This window comes from Eptesicus fuscus, chromosome 7, assembly GCF_027574615.1.
Source record: "Eptesicus fuscus isolate TK198812 chromosome 7, DD_ASM_mEF_20220401, whole genome shotgun sequence".
Lineage (NCBI taxonomy): Eukaryota > Metazoa > Chordata > Mammalia > Chiroptera > Vespertilionidae > Eptesicus > Eptesicus fuscus.
Genome location: NC_072479.1, coordinates 895100 through 919948, shown reverse-complemented (window position 1 = coordinate 919948; position 24849 = coordinate 895100). Strand labels below are relative to the sequence as shown.

The 24849-nt window shown below is 46.0% G+C and overlaps 2 protein-coding genes and 1 pseudogene across 4 annotated transcripts in view; 1 reads left to right on the top strand and 2 right to left on the bottom strand.

Annotated features, from left to right (window-relative positions):
• The window catches only part of ATP6V1E1 (ATPase H+ transporting V1 subunit E1), a 54049-nt gene extending 48971 nt beyond the window's left edge, over positions 1–5078 (bottom strand). For 2 of the 3 annotated variants that reach the window (XM_054718670.1, XM_054718671.1), the window contains exon 1: positions 4915–5077. In XM_054718670.1, the coding sequence (XP_054574645.1) occupies positions 4915–4947 (33 nt within the window). In that variant the 5' untranslated portion in view covers positions 4948–5077. Of the gene's footprint in view, positions 1–4914 lie in introns of all 3 variants that reach the window. The other variant, XM_054718672.1, reaches the window with a different exon arrangement.
• Positions 5079–15200: 10122 nt separating this feature from the next.
• LOC103304097 (tubulin epsilon and delta complex protein 1-like) lies at positions 15201–16436 on the bottom strand (annotated as a pseudogene).
• Positions 16437–23321: 6885 nt separating this feature from the next.
• Positions 23322–24849, top strand: part of BCL2L13 (BCL2 like 13) — a 153729-nt gene continuing 152201 nt past the window's right edge. Inside the window, exon 1 of the mRNA XM_054718667.1 lies at positions 23322–23471. The gene's annotated coding sequence lies outside the window, so the exon portion shown is untranslated. The remainder of the gene's footprint in view (positions 23472–24849) is intronic.

Here is a 24849-nt window from a genome sequence, read left to right as displayed (position 1 = left end):
TGTCTTAAAGAAAATATACAGTATGGTTTAGAAGGAAAAAATTTTAATAGTGGAGCTATCCCACTCTTGACGACCAAAATAAGTACGATAATTAGAGCCTATTTTAAAAGTAACACAAAACTGGGGTCCACTCGTCCCCTGGAGAAGTAGCCACCGCAGTGAGGAGACATGGGTAGGAGGGTGGGGTAGCCAAGGTTTTACAGCTCTTTAAAACATTGCACAGGACAAGACAGCAAGTTTTTAAAAATAATACCAGAGCATTAGAAGCAGCCAGAATAAAAATAAAGAATTCAAAAGTAATAAAAATGTGCCCTACCCAGTTTGGCTCAGTGGACCGAGCATCAGCCTGTGGACTGAAGGGTCCCAGGTTGGATTCTGGTCAAGGGCACATGCTCGGGTTTCGGGCTCAATCCCCGGTTGTGGGCAGCCAATCAATGATTCTTTCTCATCATTGATGTTTCTCTCTCTCTCTCTCTCCCTCTCCTTTCCTCTCTGAAATCAATAAAGATATATTTAAAAAATAATAATAAAAATGAAGCTTCTCCTAAGAAAATAGAAGATCTAATAAAAGAGATTCCAGTGTGGAATTGTTACTCAGAACATCCATTATACAAGGCATTCACACAAATCACAGTACACTGAAACTGGTCCCTAGGAAATACCTTTTATAGAAAATGTGCCACTGAAATTTTTAGGATAAAATCAAGTTTTTGTAATTTTTTATTTAAAAATATATAACCGCAACAAAATCCTGGAAATGCAGATATTTTCCTCTGAACTGGCATGTTGAAAATGAGTTAATTATAGTTTTATAATTAAATTTAACATTAAAAGGATAATGCTGAAAACTGCAGGCCAGAACTAAGTATTTCTAAAGAGAACATTAGATATTTCATTTTCATTGAAAATCAAACTTTACAAACTGATATAAATGCTTAGGGAAATATATTATACTAGAGGCCCGGTGCATGAAATTAATGCACGGGGGGCGGGCAGGGGTCCCCTCAGCCTGGCCTGCACCCTGCACCCTCTCACAATCCAGGACCTCTGGAAGGATGTCCAACTGCCACAGTCGCACATCCCTCTTGCAATTCAGGACCGCTGGCTCCTAACCACTTGCCTGACTGCCTGCCTGATCACCCCTCACTGCTCACCTGCCTGCCTGATTGCCCCTAACCACTCTGCCTGCCTGCCTGATCACTCCCAACTGCTCACCTGCCTGCCTGATCACCCCTAACCACCTCTGTCTCGGCCCCTGCCATGGCAGCTTCGTCCAGGAGGTCATTTGGCTGTCCAGTCTAATTAGCATGTTACACTTTTATTATTATTGATTTTACTTCTTTTAACCTTGATGAGCATTTTGGTCTTACCATAACTATTTGAGAATGCCGTATTTTGACAAGTTGATGGGTTTTCCTCCTATGTGAAATGAAACTATTAAATTAGAATTATTCAATTAAATTGATGTTTAGTCCCAAAAATATATAAATTGGTCAAAAGATTACAGTGTGTGGCCCTGGCCAGGTAGCTCAGTTGGTTAGAGCATCTTCCAGATAGGCCAAAGTTGGAGGTTCAATCCCTGTTCAGGACACAAGAATCAACCAATGAATGCATATATAAGTGGAACAACAAATTGATGTCTCTCTCCCCCCGCCCTCTCCCTTTCTCTCTCTGAAATCAATGAAAAAAAATTTTTTTTAAGTAACACAATACTTGTAAAATCTCAAGGTTTTAAAATATTCAGGGCACCTAATCCAGAGTTACCTGTATAGAAAAATCTCTGTGACCTTGCAAAAAGGATTAGCCCCCTATAAATCCATGTGTGTGGTTGTGGTGAGAATGGTAGTTCCCCCAGTTCAGTTTGAAGCCTCAGTGAACTCAGTCTGGAATTTTAAAAGTAATTTAACTAAATATGGTAATCAAATCAGATGTTTATAAATACTACAGGGCATATTTGGCCTGTGTGGGTGAAAACCCTGATTCAAACCAGCATTATCTGCCTTCACCACTCAAGCTGAACTATTTGCTACCAGAACTGACAGCCTAGAGCAAAACAACACTATTTTAACCCAGGTCAGAGAAGCCTGTTTACAGTCAACATGATCATATTTTCTCCTTAAGAATTCCAACAAGAGAAACAGTCAATCCCTTAAGGACATTTAGCTCCACCCCAAAGGCAGAAAAACCTGAGCTTTAAAAAATACTTTCTTCCTCCAGCTAACCCAGTAATTTAATTTTTTGGAGTCAGATAGATTCCTTTGAAAATCTGATGAAATAAAGGACCATACTCCCCAGACAGAAAAACAAATATATACAAGTACTTTTTTAAGACTTTTAATTAATTTTGAGAGAGAGGAAGAGAAAGGGAGAGAAACACCACGGAAGATCGAGCATGCAACCTGGGCACATGCCCAGATCAGGAATGGAACTGGCAACCTTTCGGTACATGGGGTGACGCCCAACCAATGAGCAACACTGGCCAGGGCGATATACAAGTATTTTATACAATGGGGAGGTAGTAAGGGAATCTAGAGTTTATTAAACACTACTATGTGCTTAGTGTTTGGCCTATTCACAGCTGAAAATACAGGAAACAAAACACACTGCCCTGCAGGAGCTTTTATGTGCCAGGGGTACAGGCAGATTTCCTCATTCTTTCAATTTTACAGAAAGAAAAAATGGTTTTGGCCTACATTCCAAGGAAATAAACTGCTTTACCTTTATATTTTTCCTATGAAAGCCTTAGTCTTCAGTATATTATAACAAGGGAGGGAAGACAAAGGAACAAGAGTAAGAAGAGAATCAGTACTAATGACTGGACTTACTAACGTATCTGGAGGGCATTGTACTTTTCCACTATATCAAGTTTACCTACAGTAAAAATTAAAGCAGCAGTGATAAATGTTCAAAAAGCTCACTGTTCTGTAAGAATATTGAAGGATTTCTTGAAATTCTCCACAGATGCTATTTTTGTCACCCTTTTTTATTTTGTGATTAGCACAAGAACCACTAAAATGAAGAAACAATCCATTCTTCTTAGTGCATATTAGGTTAAGAATAAAATGCAGCCGAAACCGGTTTGGCTCAGTGCATAGAGCGTTGGCCTGCGGACTCAAAGGTCCCGGGTTCGATTCCGGTCGGGGGCATGTACCTTGGTTGCGGGCACATCCCCAGTAGGGGGTGTGCAGGAGGCAGCTGGTCGATGTTTCTCTCTCATCGATGTTTCTAACTCTCTATCCCTCTCTCTTCCTCTCTGTAAAAAATCAATAAAATATATTTAAAAAAAAAAAAAAAAAAAAGAATAAAATGCAAAGGTATTTTCAAGGAAATGGAAAAATCAAAGAAAAAATCATCGTATTGCTCATCTACGAATATTCATAAGCCAGTGAGTGAGCTTTAGTCAGGGAATTTTCCTACTACTTCAAAAAGAAGTAGACTTAGTTCTCTAAATTATGCAGAGATTAAATTGCAGCCTTAAACTTCCTTTTCTGAAAAACCTATTGGCAATATGATTCTTAAATGCAAGGACCCTAATTTCAGAGGATCTATTGGCAGGACAAATGGAAACCATTTTTTCTCTCTCATGTTATAGGCCTTTAGACGCCACAATATTCTCCTGAGAGACTTTTGCACTCCTTACTGCCTACAAACTTGAAGGTATGGTTCATTTAAAAAAAAAAGCACAAAACACTAAGCCCTAGCTGTTTTGGTTCAGTGGATAGAGCGTTGGCCTGTGGACTGAAGGGTCCCGGTTCGATTCCGATCAAGGGCACATGCCCAGGTTGTGGGGTCGATCCCCAGTATGGGGGGGGGGGGGGTGCCGGAGGCAGCCAATCAATGATTCTCTCTCATCATTGATGTTTCTATCTCTCTCTTCCTCTGAAATCAATAAAAATATATTTAAAATTAATTAATAAAACACTAAAGCTTTGGGGTGAGGGGCATGGGTGGAGGTAGAAGAGGGCATAGAGGCGATAAATGATGATGGAAAAAATTAGTTTCCCACTTGCAAAACTAACGTACATTCAAACAATGTTTCCCATAAAACCTTGACTCATCTACTTTATGCCAAACACTGTTTAGGCGCTGGGGCTCATAAATATATATATATATGTGTGTGTGTGTGTGTGTGTGTGTGTGTGTGTGTATATATATATATGAGTTCTGCATTTGACAATTTTAAAAAATATATTTCTACTTATTACAGAGAGGAAGAGAGAGAGAAACATCAATGGTCAGAGAGAATCATCGGTCGGCGGCCTCCTGCATACTCCACACTGGGGATGGAGCCCGCAGCCCGGCTTGTGCCCTTGACCGGAATCAAACCCCGGACCCTTCAGTCGGCAGGCCGACGCTCTTATCCACTGAGCCACACCCGCCAGGGCTTGACAAACATTAATGTGCAGACTGATGGGAGATCAACCGTACAATTCACTGTGACAGGAGCCTCCTCCAAAATGAAAATCAACAGTTCATGAACATGAATGACCTCAAAAACTGAAAGCAGCTCTCCCCTCAGCACTTTGTTTTCGCGTATTGTAAACCCTTCCATCAGAGTTAAAAACCAAGTGAAAAAGGTATTTTCAACCCTTGCATTCAATTTGCATTTCAACCCTCGTTTTCAACTCTCTGCTCTACCAAGCACAGCAGCTACCATGGTTAAATAGGGAGACGAAGCAAGACCCGGAGAGCGTTCGAGCAGGCGGCCCGCACGTTTCAAGCAGAAGGCACGAGTTCCGAGGCTATTCCCGGACTAGCCGGAGGCCCTCCCGCGGACAAACCACCAGGACACCGGTCTGGGGCAAGGACCCTCCTCGGCTTCTGGGCTGACAAGGCGGCGCCTTCCCAGAGCCGGGGTCCGGCCACCACCCCGGCGGCTCCGCAAGCTCGCGGGGCCCGCCCCCAGCCCCTCACCTGCTTTTGCACGTCAGCATCGCTGAGGGCCATGGCGAAGGCGATGCCGGGCCGGTGGGCGAGCAGCTCGAGCTTGGGCCTGAAGGAGACGGACGGTGGAGGAAGGGAAAGGAAACGCCGGCGCAGGTTCCTCTTCCCTTTGCTTTATAATCCCAGGTTCCGGTTCCGGTCGCGTGACCGCGCAGCCGGGCACGTGAGCCTCCTCAGCCAGTAGGAAAAGAGCAGGCCTCCGGAAGTCCTGCCCCGCCCGCCAGAGCTAACACGGGGCGGCGTGGCCTCCGCTCTGACGTTTGCGGGTCATTTCTCCGGGCTCTTTTCCTCAGCAGCTTTCGTACCAATGAAAGAGGGAAGGTCAGGCATTCTGGCATTTGAAGTTAGTGAAGCTGTGTGAATTTCTCCAGTCTTACAGCCCTTGCAGTTTTTTTAAAAAGTTTAAGTATTTTGCCCTAAAATAAATAAATAAATAAATAAATAAATACTTTGCCCTAGCCGGTTTTGCTCAGTGCGTAGAGCATCCTCCTGCGAACTGAAAGGTCCCACATTTGATTCCGATCAAGGGCACATGCCTGGGTTGCCGGCTCCATCCCCAGTGGGGGGCATGCAGGGACCGGCAGATCAATTATTATCTCTCATCATTGATGTTTCCATCTCTCTCTTCCTCTCCCTTTCTCTCTGAAATCAATAAAAAATATCTTTTTAAAGTTTAAATATTATTTACAGGGAACTCATACAACTTAACAAAAGGAAGATAAACAACCCAATCAAAAAATGGGCAACAGACCTAAATAGATACTTTTCGAAAGAAGACAGAAGGAAGGCCAAGAGACATATGAAAACCTGCTCAAAGTCGCTAATTATCCAAGAGATGCAAATCAAAAGGACAATACGGTACCATCTCACACCTGCCAGAATGGCTATCAACAAATCGACAAACGACAAGAGCTGGTGAGGATGCAGAGAAAAAGGAACCCTCATGCACTGCTGGTGGGAATGCAGACTGGTGCAGCCACTGTGGAGAACAGTATGGAGTTTCCTCAAAAAACTAAAAATGGAACTCCCATTTGACCCAGTGATCCCACTCCTGGGAATATATCCAAAGAAACTAGAAACACCAATCCGAAAGGATATATGCACCACTATGTTCATAGCAGCACAATTCACCATAGCTAAGATTTGGAAACAGCCTAGGTGCCCATCAGCAGATGAGTGGATTAGAAAACTGTGGTACATCTACACAATGGAATACTACGCTGCTGAAAAAAGAAGGTATTCTTACCATTTGCAGCAGCATGGATGGAACTGGAGAGCATTATGCTAAGTGAAATAAGCCAGGCAGAGAAAGATAAATATCACATGATCCCACTCATTTATGGAATATAATGAACAACATAAACTGATGAACAAAAACAGATCTAGAGACAGAGAAGCATCGATCATACTGTCAAACCTCAGAGGGAAGGTAGGGGAGGGTGGGGGTAAGAGGGACAGATCAACCAAAGGACTTGTATGCATGCATGTAAGCCTAACCAATGGACACAGACAACAGGGGGGTAAGGGCATGAAGGGGGGGGGGGTTTGAAGGGGTAATGGGGGAATAAGGACATATGTAATACCTTAATTAATAAAGAAATTAAAAATAAATTAAATAAAAAGTTTAAATATTTTATTTATACAAAAAGACAATTTAGTATTTTACTTTCTTGGTCTTATTGGAAGGAAACTCGATAATACTTATTAATTTTTTGTTGTTGTTAATCCTCACCTGAGGATATTTTTCCATTGATTTTTAGAGAGAGTGGAAGGGAGGGGGAGAGATACAGGAGAGAAGCCTCAATTGGTTGCCTTTGCACACTCCCCACCAGGGCCAAGGATCATGCCTGCAACTGAGCTACAGGTCTGAGGGCCAACTGCTCTATCCACTGAGCCAAACAGGCTAGCCTATTAATAGATTTTATTTAGATTTATAGAAAAATTAAGCAGATAGAGCAGAGAGTAATCAGATAGATATCTTTGTCACCCTCAAACAGTTCCCCTATTAATGTTTTTTGGCCACAAATATGAGAGTTTGTTTTCCAGTTTCCCCAGTTATTAATATCTTACATTAGTGTAATATATTTGGTATGGTTAATTAACCAATATTGGTGTATTAACTAATGTCAATAATTTATTTGGATTTCCTTAGTTTTAATCCAATGCCCTTTTCTGTTCCAAGATACTCCATTTTGCTTAGTTATGTCTCCTAAATTTCCTCTTTACTGTGACAATTTCTCAACCTTTCCTTGTATTTGATGTCCTTGGAAGTTTTGAGGGTACTAATTAGGTATATTGTAGGATGCACCTCTACTGGAAATTTTCTCATGATTGATTGTGAGTTATGGGTTTTTGGTAGGAAGATCACAGATGTAAAAGTGCCATTTTTATCATGTCTTATCAAGGATTCATGCTGTCAACATTTTTTATGACTTTCTTTTCTTTTTTGTTAATCCTCACCCAAGGATATTTTTTCTATTGATTTTCTAGAGAGTGGAAAGGAGGGAGAGAGAGAGAAAAAAAAGAGAGATACATGAAGTGGTTGTCTCCCGCATGGCTAGGACCCATGGCAGTGGCCAGGGATTGGATTGCAACCAAGGTAACTGCCCTTGACTGGGAATCAAACCCAAGACCCAAGATGAAACTTAAGATAATTGCCCAACTATTTCTAATTTAAATGTTTGTGGGCCAATGACACCAACCACTGAACAACACCGGCCAGGGCTCAACATCATTTTTTACTATTGGTGTTGACCTTATGGCCTGGCTGATGTAGTTTTTGTCAGGTTTCTCCACTGTAAAGTTACACACACACCCTTTACTATACTCTTTAGAAGGAAGTACTAAGGAGTGAGGAGTGATGCTCCACATCCTTTAGGGTGGAGTATCAACATAGTTTATTTCGAATTCTTCTGAATGGCTCTATGCCTTTTTTAACACCATTCCCAAAAAACACTTAGAGGGACTTATTCAGAAAATTAGGGCAGAAATTCCTCCAGTCTTATTTGCTTCAAACTCCCCCCCCCCCCAAGCTACAGAAGCAAAGACTTGAAAATATTATTTTTAGGATAGACTCCTAGTAGTAGACTTATTGGTTAAAGGGTTCATACATTCTTTTTTTTTTAATCCTCACTGATGATACATTTTTTATTGATTTGAGAGAGAGAGAGAGAGAGAGAGAGAGAGAGATTAATCTATTGTCTCCTGCACCCATGTTCCAACTGGCAAGTGAACCCGCAACCTGGGTATGTGTATGTGCCTTGTCTGGGAATAGAATCCAACACCTTTTGGTGTACGGGACAACACTTCAACCAACTGAGTCACACCTGCCAGGGTGCACACACATTTTTTTTATTATTGATTTTTTACAGAGAGGAATGGAGAGGGATAGAGAGTTAGAAACATTGATGAGAGAGAAACATCAATCAGCTGCCTCCTGCACACCCCTTACTGGGGATGTGCCCGCAACCAAGGTACATGCCCTTGACTGGAATCGAACCTGGGACCCTTCAGTCCGCAGGACGACGCTCTATCCACTGAGCCAAACCGGTTTCGGCGCACACACATTTTTAAAAATATGTTTTTATTAAATTTTTTTAGAGAGAAAGGGAGAGGGAGAGAGAGAGATAAAAACATTGATGATAGAGAAACATTAACATCAATTGTCTACCTCCTGCTGGGTATCGAGCCCAAAACCACAGCATGTACCCTAACTGGAAATCAAACTGGTGACTTCTTGATGCATGGGCCAATGCTCAACCACTAAGACTCACCGGCCAGGTGCTCACACATAATACTAACATTTTATTTTGAAGAAATTTCAAATACAATAAGTTGTAAGAATAGTACAATCAATTGCCTTCACCTAGATCCACCAATTGTAAACATTTTGCTATATTTGCCTTATCACTTTTCATACACCTACAATCTCAACTTACAATAGCTAGACTTAGGATTTTTATTTTATTTTATGATAATGGGAAAGCAATATGCTTTCAGTAGAAACTATTCTTTAGATTTTGAATTTTGATCTTTTCCCAGGCTAGTGATATGCAATACGAGGTATGATACTCTCTCATGATGCTGGGCACTGGCAGTGAGCCACAGCTCTTATTCAGTGCTGAGATCAGCAGGATAAACAATGCAGGGGTGGAAAATGTCCAGTATGAGACCTGAGAAATCATTTGGTCTGGCCCTGCCGAGACAGTAGTGTTGAGTTAATTAAATGTTTGACCAAATATAACAGGCTAATTTTTAAGTTGATAATTTTATATGGCCCACAAATCCTATATAATAAAAGCCCAGCGACTGAACGGCAGAATGACCAGAACGACCCGTTGACCAGTTGCTATGATGCACACTGACCAACCGGGGGCAGACGCTCAACGCAGGAGCTGCCCCCTGGTGGTCAGTGCACTCCCACAGTGGGAGCGCTGCTTGGCTAACTGGGATGAGCGGTAACCCCAAAGCAGGCGATCCCCGCTGCCCACGCCCCCATCAGTGCACAAATCCCGTGCACTGGGCCTTTAGTGATGTTATAAATATCTAAATGGCCCTTGGCAAAAAATTCCCCACCCCTGGGTAGGGACAACGCTTTAACCAACCAAACTATCTAGCCAAGTCCTGATAATGACATTTTTGAAGAGTACAAAACGTTTGAAGAGGCGAGTTCTAGAAAATCCCTCAAGCCCTGGCTGGTTTGGCTCAGTGGATAGAGCCTTGGCCTGTGGACTGAAGGGTCCAGGCTTGATTCCTGGTCAGGACACAAGACCAGGTTGCGGGCTCAATCCCCAGCAGGGGGCAGCCATGATTCTCTCTCATCATTGATGTTTCTATCTCTTCCTCTCTGAAATCAATAAAAATATTTTTTAAAGAAAAAAATCTCTCAATTTGTTTTTTTCTGTCCATTTCCTCATAATTATATTCAAGTTATGCATTACAGAAAAACTACATGTGTAGTGTGTCCTTAGTGAAGCACCTGTTGGTTTGTCCTATTGATAGCAATGGTCTACATTTTAAAAAATATTTTAATTGATTTCTCAAGAGGGAGAGAGATAGAAACATCAATGATGAGAGAGAATCATCGATTGGCTGCCTCCTGCATGACCCCCACTAAGGATTGAGGCCACAACCGGGGCATGTGCCTTAACCTGGAATTCAACCGTGACCTCCTGGTTCACAGGTCGATGCTCAACCATTGAGCCACACTGGCCGGGCAATGGTCCACATTTTTAAGGCTAACAAATTGTTTTCCAGCTCTACTAGAATGTAATATTCTTTTTTCTTTTAATATATTTTTTATTGATTTCAGAGAGGAAGGAAGAGATAGAAACATCAATGATGAGAGAGAATCGTTGATCGGCTGCCTCCTGCACGTCCCCTACTGGGGATCAAGCCCACAACCTGGGCATGTGCTCTTGACTGGAATTGAACCTGGGACCCTTCAGTTCACAGGTTGATGCTCTATCTACTGAGCCAAACCGGCTAGGGCTGTAATGTTCTTTGTAGTGTATGACAGATTGGAACACATATTTGATAAAACTGTTAATATTTCATAAGAGGAAGATTTGGGCACAGGATGGTAAAACTTTAGGGCAACAGAAATCCAAGAAATTGACCTTTTCTTGTTCAGTATTCTAATGAGCTGAGCTAAACCAGATGATAGGTTTCTCTCATCTTGCTAGTTTTTGCATTAATGACTTCATTCTTTACAATCCCAGAGACAGATTTCCAGGGTTATGTCTCCTTCTATCATCTCTAGGTCAGGATGAGGTGATACATATTCACTCTTTTGGATTACAATCCCTCCTCCCATTAATTTTTACAATGTCCTGCAAACGACAGGTAGGGGAGTGAAAGCAGAAATCTAATGACATGTGTATAATAATTTATGAAATTCATGTTTGGAACAGATAAAGCATTGTTCAGATCAATGTGCTGATATCTATTTATTTATCATAATTTTGAGACATTAAAAATACAGAGAAATGCCCAGCTGGTGCCACTCAGTGGTTGAACACCAATCCATGAATCAGGTCAACGGTTTCATTCCTGTTCAGGGCACATGGTCAGGTTGTGGGCTCAATCTCCAGTGTGGGTGTGCAGGAGGCAGCCAATCAATGATTCTCTCTCATCACTGATGTTTTTTTCTCTCTCTCCCTTTCTCTCTGAAATCAATAAAATATATATTTAAAAAGACACAGAAAAGTACCGTGGATGGGAAAAAAGTGGCTGTATGTAAAGTAATCTCAGGAGGTGACCTGATCATAAATTCCTAAATGGGTAGAAAACAATGTGTAGTCACACCCCAGCCATATACCTTCTTTTTTATTTTATTTTATTATTTTTTTTATACCTTCTTTTTTAAAAATATTTTTTTATTGTTGACAGTATTACAAATATCTCCCATTCTCCCCCTCCTCCCAGCCCCAACCCCTCCCTCAAGGGTGTATACCTTCTTGTTCATTGTTTCTGTGCATCCAGGTTAACATACCTTTGAAATAAATTCTAACTCTCATTCAGAGAGCAAATAATGTTAACCATCATGTAATCCAATCCCTACCTTGCTTTCTTCCACCATCAGGTAATCTTCCTTTTATTCCCTCCTTAATTACAAATACATAAAAGAATCTGCAAAACTTTTACTCTCTGGAGATTTTGCTCCCTGGTATATGTCATCAGTTTGGCTCAAATAAACTCATAAAAATTCTCTACAGGTTTGTATGTTTCTTACATCAACCATACAAAGAATAATTCAAATACATATAATCATGTACCAACACCCAGAATTGACAATTAATATTTGTCACATTTGTCCTAAGACTTCATCTATACTAATAAAAGGGTAATACCATCTGGACAAAGCCCCAACGGCGGGGGCCGAGGCAGAGGCGGTTAGCAGCAACCAGGCTGGCAGGGGAGGGCAGTTAGGGGTGACCAGGCTGGCAGGTGAGGGCAGTTAGGGGCAATCAGGCTGGCAGGCAGGTGAGCGGTTAGGAGCCAGCGATCCCGGATTGCAAGAGAGATGTCCTGGATTAGAGAGGGTACAGGCTGGGCTGAGGGACACCCTCCCCCCACTGCATGAATTTCATGCACTGGGCCTCTAGTTTTTAAAATAAAAGTGTTAGAGATATAGTTAACATCTCCTCCCCCATGTTAATGCTCTTCACAACTACTTTCTGCAGTGTTTTGCTGTTTACAACTAGTTTCAGCTGTATTTTGCTGTCTGATAAGAATGTGGTAAGTTTCACAGAGATAGTCTCTGGAATGAAAATGTTATTGTTAGTAGATGCAAAAATTAGCTATTGGTAGTTTCCTAAATCCAGTTTTCTCCTGCACTAGCTTAGGTCTTGTGGAGAAACTTTGTTAAAACAGCTTTACAGGTAAATTCAAAAATCCCACTCCTAGATAAGCCTATTTACCTATGGCTTCTCCAGAATCACTGATGTAAATTCCTGTCAGGTTCATCACAGAGATGGTTTGCTAGCTCATTATCTCACCCAAACTGAGGCTTCAGTCTGTGGTTTAATTAGATATTGAGTTAGCAGAATAAACTTTTTCTTTCATTGTTTACTAGTATATGCCTTTATTATTTTTTCCTGGTGACATATTCTTTATTTTGATAAAATCTTTTAAAATCTATCTATCTATCTATCTATCTATCTATCTATCCTGAGTGGCCAGATTATTATGATATCTGAATACATAATAATCTGGCCACTCAGTGTATATCCTATATAATAAAAGGCTAATATGCAAATTGTCCCCTTGACCAGGAGTGCAACCAGCAGGCAGGCTGGCCAACCACCCAGCACAAATTCATGCACTGGGCCTCTAATATATATATACACACACATACATACACATATACATACACACACACACACACACACACACACACACAGAGTGGTCAGATTAGTATGCATTCAGAGATCATAATAATCTGGCCACTCAGTGTATATAAAGAGCCAGAGTCCGTAATGTCCAAAACGACTGAAGGGACAACTGAATGCCAGGCTGCGCACAGCAGGCTCGACTGGGCGAGGACTGCCAGGCAGGCTGAACTGCTGACCTCACGGAGAGAGATAGAGGCAGGGCTGATCAGCAGTCACTCCAGGCTGCTGGTGAGGCCCTGGGAGAGAGGTCAGCAGTTCAGCCCACTTGCCAGCAGCCTGGGGCGGCTGCTGACCAGCCCTGCCTCTCTGATCAGCTGGGCTGAGGGAACTGCCCCCCCACCCCCCAGTGCATGAATTACGTGCACTGGGCCACTAATATACATTGAGTGGCCAGATTATTATGACCTCTGAATGCATAATAATCTGGCCACTCAGTGTATATCCTATATAATAAAAAGCTAATATGCAAATTGTCCCCTCGACCAGGAGTTCGACCAGCAGGCAGGCCAGCCAACCACCCATGTCCCCTCCCCCTGGCCAGGCTGGCCAGACCCCACCCATGCACAAATTCATGCACCGGGCCTCTAATATATATATATATATAGATATATATATATATATATTTCCCCCCCCCCCCAGGATATATATATATATATATATATTTTTTTTTTTTTCCGGGGCTGACAGAGTGTATTAACCATAGATCAGTTTACGAAGTGACAGATCCGTAAGAATTACTTTTGTTTGGATTCCTAAAAATCAAGGTTGCGAGGGCCCAGGGCCATCCTGGCCGATGGCAGTCCCCACAAGGCAGAGGTTTCCAGAGTGAGACGGGTCCTGCTCTGGGGTCAGGATGGCTCAGGGTACAAGTGACCTCACACATTCAGAGGGTGTGAGCGGAGGGTCAGGTCCTTGTGATCAGGGCCACAGCTGAGCCAGCAGGGATGATGAGACCTAAGAGGGGCTGAGGTCTTGAGGGGTCAGAGGGAGGTTTCCAGGCCAGAAGGGTGGGCACAGGCCCAGGGGCTCCCTGGGATCCAGCCCCACGAAGACAAGGTGGGCTCCTAAAAGGACCTACTAGCCACCACCTGGTCTGGCCAAGGACCTGTTCCTGTGTGTTGTGGGTCCAGCATCTCCCCCCAACCCCTCCCCACCACAGGGCAGGCAGGAGAAGCTTATGAGAGACTGGGAGGGGGCGGGGCCAGAGACCCAAGGGCTAGGAGTGGCCTTGGACCTGAGCTGGCCAGTGGCAGCAGCAGTAGGTGGCCCACCCACTGGCCCTTCACCTGCCCAGCAGCAGGTGGGGATTCCAGATTGGAATGCCCTGGGAAGTGTGGGCCTGCTGAGGGGACAGGGCTGAGGCTGCCTGTGTCTCCTAGGAGGGGGTTCCAGCGGGGGGGGGGGGGGGGGGGGGCCACATCCCCAGTGTTGGAGAGTGGGAATTTTTGAGCATGCTTCCAGAGAGGCCGTGGACTGTGCCCCAGATAGAGATGTCAGTGCTGACACCAGGCCAGGCCTTGAGATAGGGTCTCATGGCCCCTTCCCAGCACGTAGGCCTTCTCTCATAGAACACTGTCAGCCTTCTGAAGAACAGGATGACCCTGTGAATAACATGGTCGTCATTGGCATGACTCTGACGTTGCTTGGGAAAAACTGTTTTGTCTTGGGTTACTTGTTCTGCAAAAACCGGATGTGGTTAATGTGCTTAAAAGCGGTCCTACACAAAGGGTCGCTGCTGCTCTCTGGTCTCTCTGCGTGGAGAATGGTAGAGCAGTCGCTGGGGTCGTCCGGCCGCCCGGCTAATAAAGGCTCCCTAAATTTTAATTTGGTCTGGGCTCCAGTGGTCGTTCACTTGCCTTCGCTCCACAACACCCTGCACACAGATGGCTCTTGGTCAGGGCCCAGCCTTGCTCGCAGGCCCGGTGCAGGTGGCACAGCAGCCAGGATGAGGGACAGGGGACAGCCAGGGGACGCCCAGGGCAATGCCTGCCCCAGGGCCCTGGCACCACCCGTGCTACAGGCCACACCTGTCGGTCCAGCGCCCGGCTCCTCTGGCCCCACTGCCCAAGGTCCCTTCCCACTCCTATCCTCAAACTGGGATCTGAAAGGGTGGCAGAGGAACGGCTGTTAGCTGGGGCCTGCAGGGAGGTCTCTGCATGTACCTCTGAGTCCTCGCTCGACCCACAAAGCCCACAGCCACCGCGCTGGACGTGTCCTGACCCGAAGGGGATGTCCATTCCGCTCCCACTACTGGTGGCCGAGGGGCTGAGCTCTGTCCAAAGCAGGATGGGATAGGGCCCGGAGCCCAGGGTGCTGCTTCTATGGGGACCCTATGGCCACCCAGCGTGGACTCTGCCCCACTCAGGCCAGGCCCAGCCACAGCAGGAGCCCTCTGCATCTGGGCGGCGGGATCCAGACGAGGCCGGGCAGGGCTCCCGCCAGCCTGGCCAGCTGCTGCGGGCACTGCGCCTGGAGCTGGTGCAGCATCTTCTCCAGGCAGGCCTCCCGGCTCCTCAGCGCCCCATCACCTCAGCAGCCCGCAGGCCCGGCCTCCCTAGCTCCCCAGCCTCAGTTCTCATCAGCCGGCGGGGGCCGGTGGGCCTGGGCCCTGCCGCCGCCTCGCTCCCAGGCCTGCCGCAGGGCAGCCAGCCAGTTCCCCGCCCACGGCCTCCCGGGCGGCGCTCCACTCGGGACCCTGGCCTCCGACCCTGGCCGCCCGCGGGCTCCCACAGCCGCCTGGAGCTCCTCCCGCAGGGCCTGCAGCTCCCGTGCCACCGGGTCCAACGCATCGGCCCTGTGCCCGCGCCCTCGGAGACCAGACAAAAACGTGGGTTGAGAGGCCTCCGGGGCCAGCCCCCCAGGACCGTGTCCATCCCGCCGCCGCTCCAGCAGTCTCTAGGCAGGTGTTCGCACTCTCCAGCCTCCGCAGCAGCTGCCGGCCGCCCTCCGGGTCCCTGAGCAGCTCCTCCCGGCCACTGACAGGCGGCCAAGGCTGCGGTCACTGTGGCGGCCACGGTGTGCGCGCGGACCGTGCCCAGGAGGGCGCACTGCTCCGCTGACTGGCCATCGAGTTTCGCCACCGAAATCGCAGCTTTCCCACCGGCCACTGCAGGGGGCGCGCGTCCCCAGGGCCGTCCGCTCCACCCGCGGGGCAGGCAGGCCGGCGCTGAGTGGGTCCCACACCCAAGCACAGGCATCTCGTCCTCCAGCCGCACGCGGGCGGGTCTGTGCCAGAAGCCGCTCGAGCAGGGGCTTGCGGGCCGGGAGCCAGGAGAGGGCCAGGAGCAGCTCGCGGCTGCCCTGGGAGCCATCTTCGGGGAGCCCAGCTAGCCCGCGCCGGGGGGAAGGCGGGAGGAACCTGCGCGAGCGGCGCCGCCTGCACCCGGTGGGCCTGGGCCTACGGGTGGGCGTGGCCAGGTACTCGGGAGGGTTCCGTGGAGGCGTGGCTTACCGGAAGGGGCGGGGCCAGTGATTGGTGGAGGATGCCGCGGCCACCTGGGCGGGGCGGGAGGGGCGCGCCTTCCGGGCGCGCGAGGCCGTGGCGCTAGAAAATGCGGGCGCCCGAGTAGCCCCGGAGGGAGGGATCTCTGCTGCCATCTAGCGCTGCGAATCCCGGAGCTCGGGGCGAGCTTTCCTGTGCACCTGCTGCCCACTGTGTCCCCAGCCTAGCTCACCACTGTCCACTGAGAACCTAGCATCAAGCTCTAAAAAATATTTTTTTGTTGATTTCATAGAAGAAGCGAGAGGGGGAGAGAGAAACATCAACGATGAGAGAGAATCATTGATTGGCTGCCTTCTGTACGCTCCGTTTTGGGGATGGAACCTGCAACTTGAGCATGTGCCCTGACCTGGAATAAACCATGACCTCCTGGTTCATACATTGACCCTCACCCACTGACCCACACTGGCTGGGTGATAAACCAACTCTTGAGTTTGTTTGCTGGGGAGGACACAGAGAGAGACTCAAAGTAAATGTAAATTATCTCTATCTTTGAATAATGAGGAATGGATTTTACAAAGAAAGAACAAATGGTAGCAAAAAGTAGTGAAACTCTAACTTAGGCACTTGCACTTTTCGCTCCTTTCCAACCAATTTTCCTCACAGCAGAAAGAGTGGTTGAAAACATAGGTGGACTACAGACCGATTCATTTGCCTGTCAGCATAACCATTATTGCTTGTCTCATTTCGGTTCTTATAAGTGTATTTCTAGTAACACATGATCTCACTCATCTAGGGGAAATGATGAACAACATAGACTGATGAACAAGAACAGACCCAGAAACAAGGAGGCATGGATCAGACTGTCGGGCCTCAGAGGGAGGGGAGGGGAGGGTGGGGGTAAAGGGGCGAGATCAACCAAAGGACTTGTGTGCATGCATATGAGCCTAACCAGTGGTTAAGGACAACGGGGGTGGGGGCATGTGTGGGGAGGGGTGTGGGATGGGAATGGGGGGATGAGGACAAATATGTGATACCTTAATCAATAAAGAAATTAATTAAAAAAACAGAAAACATAGATGGCATCTAGCCCCAACTTATAATCTTCTAGTGGCTTCCATTTGCTCGTGTGGATTATGTAAGTGCTGCCTGACCTGGTCCTACTTGTCTGACCTCATTACTCCTCTTCCCTTGTTCTCCACCTCAAAGTTTTACTGGTTTCTTTTCAGTTCCTGGAAAACACCAAACATTTCACCTGAGAAGTTCTTTTTCTCTGCTTATCCCTTAGCTCTCTTTAGGTCTCAACTTAAAATATGCCTTCCTGGGAGAGAGCTTTTTCTTTCTTTCTTTTTTTTCCATAAACACCCTTTCATTTATTTTCTATTCCAATCCCTTTTTTGTTAACTTCAGGACATGCCACAATTACATTTTTTTTTCTTATTGTTTTTTGGTTTTCATCTGTTTTGTTTTTTTTTCAATAAAAATGTCAGTTTTACAACAAGGACCATGTCTAACTTACTCATCATGTTTTTGTCAGCATCCAGCACATTGCTTGGTACATAGTGGGAGTTTAATAAATAACTGATGAAATGAGAATGAATAAAATGCATCTCATGTTTAGAATTTATAATCACATTTGGCTGACCTGTAAAAACAAAACAAAACAACCCCACACACTGATGTACTGAAAATAAATTCCTGTAAAAGACTGTATTATTTCATACCATCTGCTGCAAAATCTATCCCTTTCCCCACGGAATGGCCTTGACACCTCTGTCCTGATCAGTTTGCTCAGTTGTGAGAGTGTCAGCCTGCACACTGAAGGGTCTCAGATTCAATTCCCCATCAGTGGCACTTAACTGGGTTTCAGGTTTGACCTCTAGCCCCAGTTGGGGGCCTGTGTAGGAGGCAACCAATTGATATATCTCTCTCATATCAATGTTTTTCTCTCTCTCTCTCCCTCTCCCTCCTCCCTTCCACTCTATCTAAAAATCAATGGAAAAAAATATCCTCAGGTGAGGATTAACAACAACAACAACAAAAAAATCAATTGACCATTCTGGACTTTCTATTTTGTTCCATTGACCTATATGCTATCCTTATGATAGTCATTCAAAAAGTAAAAAAAAAAAAAAAAAAAAAGAGGAAGGTAAGCAAACTCTAAGACTGAAAGCAACCTGAAAGAAATGAATCTAATCTTTTGACATAACTACCCAGAATTATTTCATGTTACTTTTGGGAGAGAAATTTACATACAATAAACTGCATAGACCTAAAAAGTACAAGTAAATGAGTTTTGATATCTGTGTGATTACCACCCCAATCAAGATCTGAATATTTCCATTACCCAGAAAGAAAGTTCCTTTCCTGTCAATCCCACACCTCCTACGCCCAGGCAACAGTGTGCTGATTTTTATAACCATTGATGAATTTAGCTTGTTCCTGAAAATTATATAAACAGGATCACACAGCATGTACATTTTTGTGTCTGACTTCTTTCATTCAATACGTTTTTAAAATATATATATTTACCTTGCGCACCTAGGTCCGGGTGAGGCCACACGCCCCTGGGTCTGGGAGAGGCCACGCGCCCCTGGGTCCGGGTGAGGCCATGTGTCCCTGGATCCGGGTGAGGCCTCGTGCACCTAGGTCCCGGTGAGGCCACGCACCCCTGGGTCTGGGAGAGGCCACGCACCCCTGGGTCTGGGAGAGGCCACGTGCCCCTGAGTCCGGGTGAAGCCGTGCCCCTGGGTCCAGCCGAGACCAAACCAGAGGGAGTCGGAGCTCCGTTACCACCATTTTTCCACCATCCAGAGCTGAGGGGTCAGTGCTGACATGTACACATAAGGAACTGGTGGACATTGAAATTGGGTCTCTAAAGAACTGTTGGTCCAGAAAGAAACTCACTACAGACTGATTCATTTGCCTGTCAGCATAACTATTATTGCTCGTCTCACACTCAGTTCTCATAAGTATATATCTAGTGACACATGATCTTGCTCATCTACGGGAAATGATGAACAACATAGACTGATGAACAAGAACAGAACCAGAAGCAAGGAGGCATCGATCGGACTATCGGGCCTCAGAGGGAGGATAGGGGAGGTTGGGGGGAGGGGGGAGAGATCAACCAAAGGACTTGTGTGCATGCATATGAGCCTATCCAATGGTTAAGTTCAACAGGGGGGTGGAATAAAAATAAATAAAAAATATATATTTATTGATTTCAGAGAGGGAAGGGAGAAGGAGAGATAGAAACATCAATGATGAGAGAGAATCATTGATCGGCTGCCTCCTGCACACCCCTACTGGGGATTGAGCCTGCAACCCAGGCATCTGCCCTTGGCAGGAATTGAACCTGGGACCCTTCAGTCCGCAGGCTGACGCTCTATCCACTGAGCCAAACTGGCTAGGGCAGTGGTCAGCAAACTCATTAGTCAACAGAGCCAAATATCAACAGTACAACGATTGAAATTTCTTTTGAGAGCCAAATTTTTTAAACTTCTTCTAACGCCACTTCTTCAAAATAGACTCGCCCAGGCCATGGTATTTTGTGGAAGAGCCACACTCAAGGGGCCAAAAAGCTGCATGTGGCTCGAGAGCCGCGGTTTGCAGACCACTGGGCTAGGGCAATACAATGTTTTTTAAAAATATATGTTTTTATTGATTTGAGAGAGAGAGAGGAAGGGAGAAAGATAGAGAGAAACATCAACGAGAGATCGGCTGCCTCAAGCATTCCCACTACGGGGATCGAGCCTGCAACCTGGGCATGTGCCCTGATCAGGAACCAAACCAGGGACCTCTTTGTGCATGGGTCAATGCCCCATGGGCTGGGCCACTACAGTGTTTTGGAGATTAATTTGTATTTCCTCATATAACTGATTTATTTTGTTTATGCTGTGTAATTTCCATTGTATGGATAGACTTCAAAAAGTTAATGTTATTAAAAGACTAGGAGACAGCCTGCTGGTTTCGCTCAGTGGTTGAGCATCGACCTAGGAACCAGGAGGTCAAGGTTTGATTTCCAGTCAGGGCACATGCCAGGGTTGCTGGGTCGATCCCCAGTAGGGGGTGTATTGGAGGCCAATCAACGCTTTCCTGTCATCATTGATGTTTCTATCTCTCTCTATCCCCCTTCCTCTCTGAAATCAATAAAAAAATATTTTAGCCCTAGCCAGTTTGGCTTAGTGGATAGAGCATTGGCCTGCAGACTGAAGGGTCCCGGGTTCAATTCTGGTTGAGGGCACATGCCCAAGTTTCGGGCTTGATCCCCAGTACCTCAATGATTCTCTCTTATCATTGCCATTTCTGTCTCTCTCTCCCTCTCCCTTCCTCTCTGGAATCAATAAAAATATATTTAAAATATTTTTAAAAATGAGACTAGGACACAAATAAAAGATGTAATAACCAAAGGCAATGCATGATCCTGGTATTAAAAAAGAAACAAAAGCCATAAATCCATTACTTCAACAACTGTGAAAACTTAAACATGTACTGGTTATTAGGAACTATTAGGGAATTTTGATAGTTTTCTTAGCTCACTAAACCTTGTCTGTCCAATTTCTATATTAATGGCACCACTGTTTTCTCAGTCACTCACGCTTAATTCTTTAAAAAAATTTTTTATTGAGAAAGAGAGAGAGAGAGAGAGAGAGAGAGAGAGAGAACTTCGATTTGTTGTTGCACTTATTTATGCATTCATTGGTTGCTTCTTGTAGTACCGACTGGAGACTGAACTCACAAACTTGGCATATGCGGACCACACGCTAACCAACTTGTCACCTGGCCCAGGGCCTCAGGCTTCGTTCTTATGATGCCGGCTCCAACCTTTTTTTTTTTTAATCCCCATTCACTCTCATGATGCTAATGGAGAATGAAGAGTTAGACCTTGGTCCTTGAGTTTGGCTAAGAAAGAATTCTGCGTCAAGGACTGTAATGCAAGAAGTTTATTTAGAAAGTCACAGAGGTAGAAGAAGTGAGCCAGCTGGCCTACATGTACTCAGGAAACATGTTACAGATGTTTCTATCTCTCCCTTCTTCACTCCCTAAAATCAATAAAGACATATTTTTAAAAAAGTTACAGCCCTGACCGGTTTGGCTCAGTGGTTGGTTAGAGTGTCAGCTGGAGGACTGAAGGGTCTTGGGTTTGATTCCTGACCCAAGGTTCCTACCTCAGTTGCAGGTTCAATCCTTGGTCCCAGTAGAGGTGTGAATGGGAGGCAACCAATCAATGTGTCTCTCTCACATCAATGTTTCTCTCTCTCTCCCTCCTCTCCCTCCCTCCCAGTCTCTCTAAAAAATCAATGGAAAAAATATCCTTAGGTATTAAAAAAATAAGTTTCAGAGGCAAAATAGGGCCCTTGTGGCTTAGGAAAAAGTAAAAAATACATGCCTAAGGAAAGGACGGGGGTGGAGGGAGGAAAGGGAGGCATAGGTGTGCCAGAGAGAGAGAGAGAGAGAGAAGAGAGAGAGAGAGAGAAAGAGAGAGAGGGAGAGAGACAGAGAGAGAGAGGGAGAGAGAGAATGTGCTGGGTCCTTCATCTTAAGAGTTTTTATCAGTTCTCTAAAGGTGGAAATTTTAGAGGAGGTCTCAGTGGAGGATCTCAATAGGAATATTCATCAGCTTCCCACGTGTGTCCTTTCAGGGTGTCCACTGATTGGCCAGCTGCACTAGAGGAGGGGTCATTAGTCTTTGCAGCTGGTCCTGATGTGGACCATGGCATTGCTTCATCTGGTTTTGCTGCTTTTCTGGGCCTGGAGCTGAAACACAACTAAAGCCTAGATGTTATCTCTAGTTTGACCAAAACTCTTGTGGTCACAAGACCGACACACCCTTCTTGTCCTGAGGACTTCATGCCTAAGGGAGTGGTAGAGCAAAGCCTTGTATGAAGTCCTATGAGGCTATTCTCCACCCCTTGTTCCTCCTCTAAGGGGAGGATGATTAGCAATATGAAAGGTCAGGGGGTCTAAACCACATGACTAGGGAGGAAATATCACCTTAGAGGAAAGGTCCTAGTCTATGATAGTTGTTTTCCCTAGTAGTTTTGCCTGTTGCTAGGCACCTGGGACTTTCAGCTCTGGTGACATTCTGTACCTGGCCTATGGTTCCTGCACTGCTCATGCCTGTTTAACTGCCTACTCTATCAATATCAATTCAGGTTCTTATCACGTTTTCCCCTATAGCTTAATTGAGCTATGCATGCCATACAATTTGCCTATTTAAATATATTCAAGTATATTCACGGAGTTGTGCAGCCATCACCCCAAGAAGAAATTGGTACCCATTAGCAATCTCTCTTCATCAGGCTTTTATTGCTCCTGATCTGACTCCTGGCAACAGCCTTCTAACTCATTTTTAACACTTCCCTTCTTCCAATTTATCTCATGTACATTACAAGCCATTGGATTTCCCTAAAGCACGGTTTACATATTATACTCTCTCCACCAGATACCTTCAGTGACTCCCGCAAAAGATGCTGAGTTCAAGTATACATCCATTAACACACATTCTATTCCAGGTCCAGTGCTAGGTCCTGTGAACAAAATGGATTTCCACTGAAGAGTCCCTTTATCTCCACAGTGCCTCTACTCATGCAGGACAATCTACCTAGAATGTCCTCTTTACCTCCACTCCACCCCCCCTTCCGAAATTTTTCCCAATTTTGAAGGTCCCTCTTCCCCCCAAACTGACTGCGAACTTCGCAGCTCTCCGGGAACTTCTCTATCCCGCTTGCTTGCACACACTGAAAGCTCAGTATTTGCTTGTGGATTCAGAACATGTCCTGTGGATGCAGCAACGGCCCTCCCCGCGGGAATCGCCGGCCTCTCCCAGCACATCAGTACCCCCTTCCTCCAGTGATCCACGTCTCCGCCAGCCCCAGGAACCACGGGTTTGAGCCGCTGGGGGAAGAGACGGCTGGAGAGGTCAGCCCTCCGGTCACCTCTGCGCCAAGACCTCCAGGCCTCTCTGGCTCCTGCTTCCGCCGGGGAAGAGAGAGCCGCCCCTTCCGGCGCTCCTGGGCGCCCCCAGCCGCCGCGACGCCGGCCGTGACGGAAGCACGCCGGGGCGCCCCCCTCCCCACAGGGCGGCGCGGTAGGCTAGGGCAGCGGGTCGGAGCCACCGTCGCCCCGGAGCACTCTGTTGGGAACGACCGCCGCCTCTTTCATTTCTCCCGGGTCAGGGGCCGTGTCAGGTGAGGGCGTGGGGCTCCGGGCCGGCGGGGCTGGTCCTCGGCCGGCTCCTCCGGCGGCTTCCTCGGTAGGAACGTGTCCAGGAACTGCCGACGGCGCCTGCGTGTCCGTGACCGAGTGACCGTGACCGTGACTGTGCGGTGCGCGCGCCCCGGCCCCTCCTCCGCGCGTGGTCGGAGCTGAAGGGCCCTTCGTGGCCGCGGTCCCGCCTGCCCACCCGGGCGCGGAGCGGGCTCCCGAGTTCGGCCCAGGCCCGGCTCCGCTGTAGAACGAGGCCGGGCATGGACTGCCTTGGGGCGAGGAAGAGCTTTCTCCTTGTGATTGTCAGAATGATTGTAGGTTAGCTCTGCCGGTCCTGGTAGTTTCTGGTGTTAGCATTTTTCAAATTCTTTCATTGGTGTCCTGACACCATTATTATTGTTGTTATTATTATATTTTTTCAGAAAACCTTCCTTATCCTTGGAGGCAATACAACTCACAGTGTGTCGTTTCTGCCTGTGATTTTTATTTATTTATTTATTTTTTATTTTATTTTATTTTATATTATTTTTTCCTCTCTACCTGTGATTTTTATCCTTTCACAATTCCAAGGAGACCCCAAGTTTTTTTTCTTCCATAACCAACTATGAAGGAAAACTGCTAGACTTTTTGAGGTGAGGCTTGACCCTAGCGTGAAAATGGGACGGATTTGGAAGTTGTTCGCAGGTTCATTCATCCAAAATAGATCTCACTGTGTTTATTTAGAAGTTTTAAACTAAACTTTTATATTATATAAAGTAAAACAGACAGAAAGTCTTTTTGCCAAATTGTCAGTAAGATTTCCCCTGGAGGTTTGTGGTAAACCAGAATGTTGATCTCTGCCCTGACTTGTGTGACCTTGGATGAGTTGCCATACCCTTATAATACCTTCTTTATTTTTTTTCTTTTTTATCTCCCAGAAAATTAAGCAAATGTTTGTATAGGTGGTGAACTGTTTCTACTTAATATACACAGTTGGATACATATACGTTGCACATGTATACCTGCAAATTGAAAATATTCATACCATTATGAAAAATGTTTTGTTTTGTCTCGTTAATCCTCATCTGAGATTTTTTACATTGATTTTTAGAGAGAGCGGAAGGGAGGAGAGGAGAGGAGGAGGGGGGAAAGGAGAGGAGGGAGGAGAGTGGAGGGGAGATGGGAGGGGAGGGGAGATTGGTTGCCTCCCGCAGAGGCTCTGACTGGGGTGGGGGATAGGACCTGCAACCCAGGTATGTGCCCTTGACAGGGAATCAAACCCGAGACCCTTCAGTGCCTTGGGCCAATGCTCCTGCCACTGAGATTCATCAGCCCAAGCATGACATAGTCTTCATTTAATGATAGGCTACTAAGGATTTT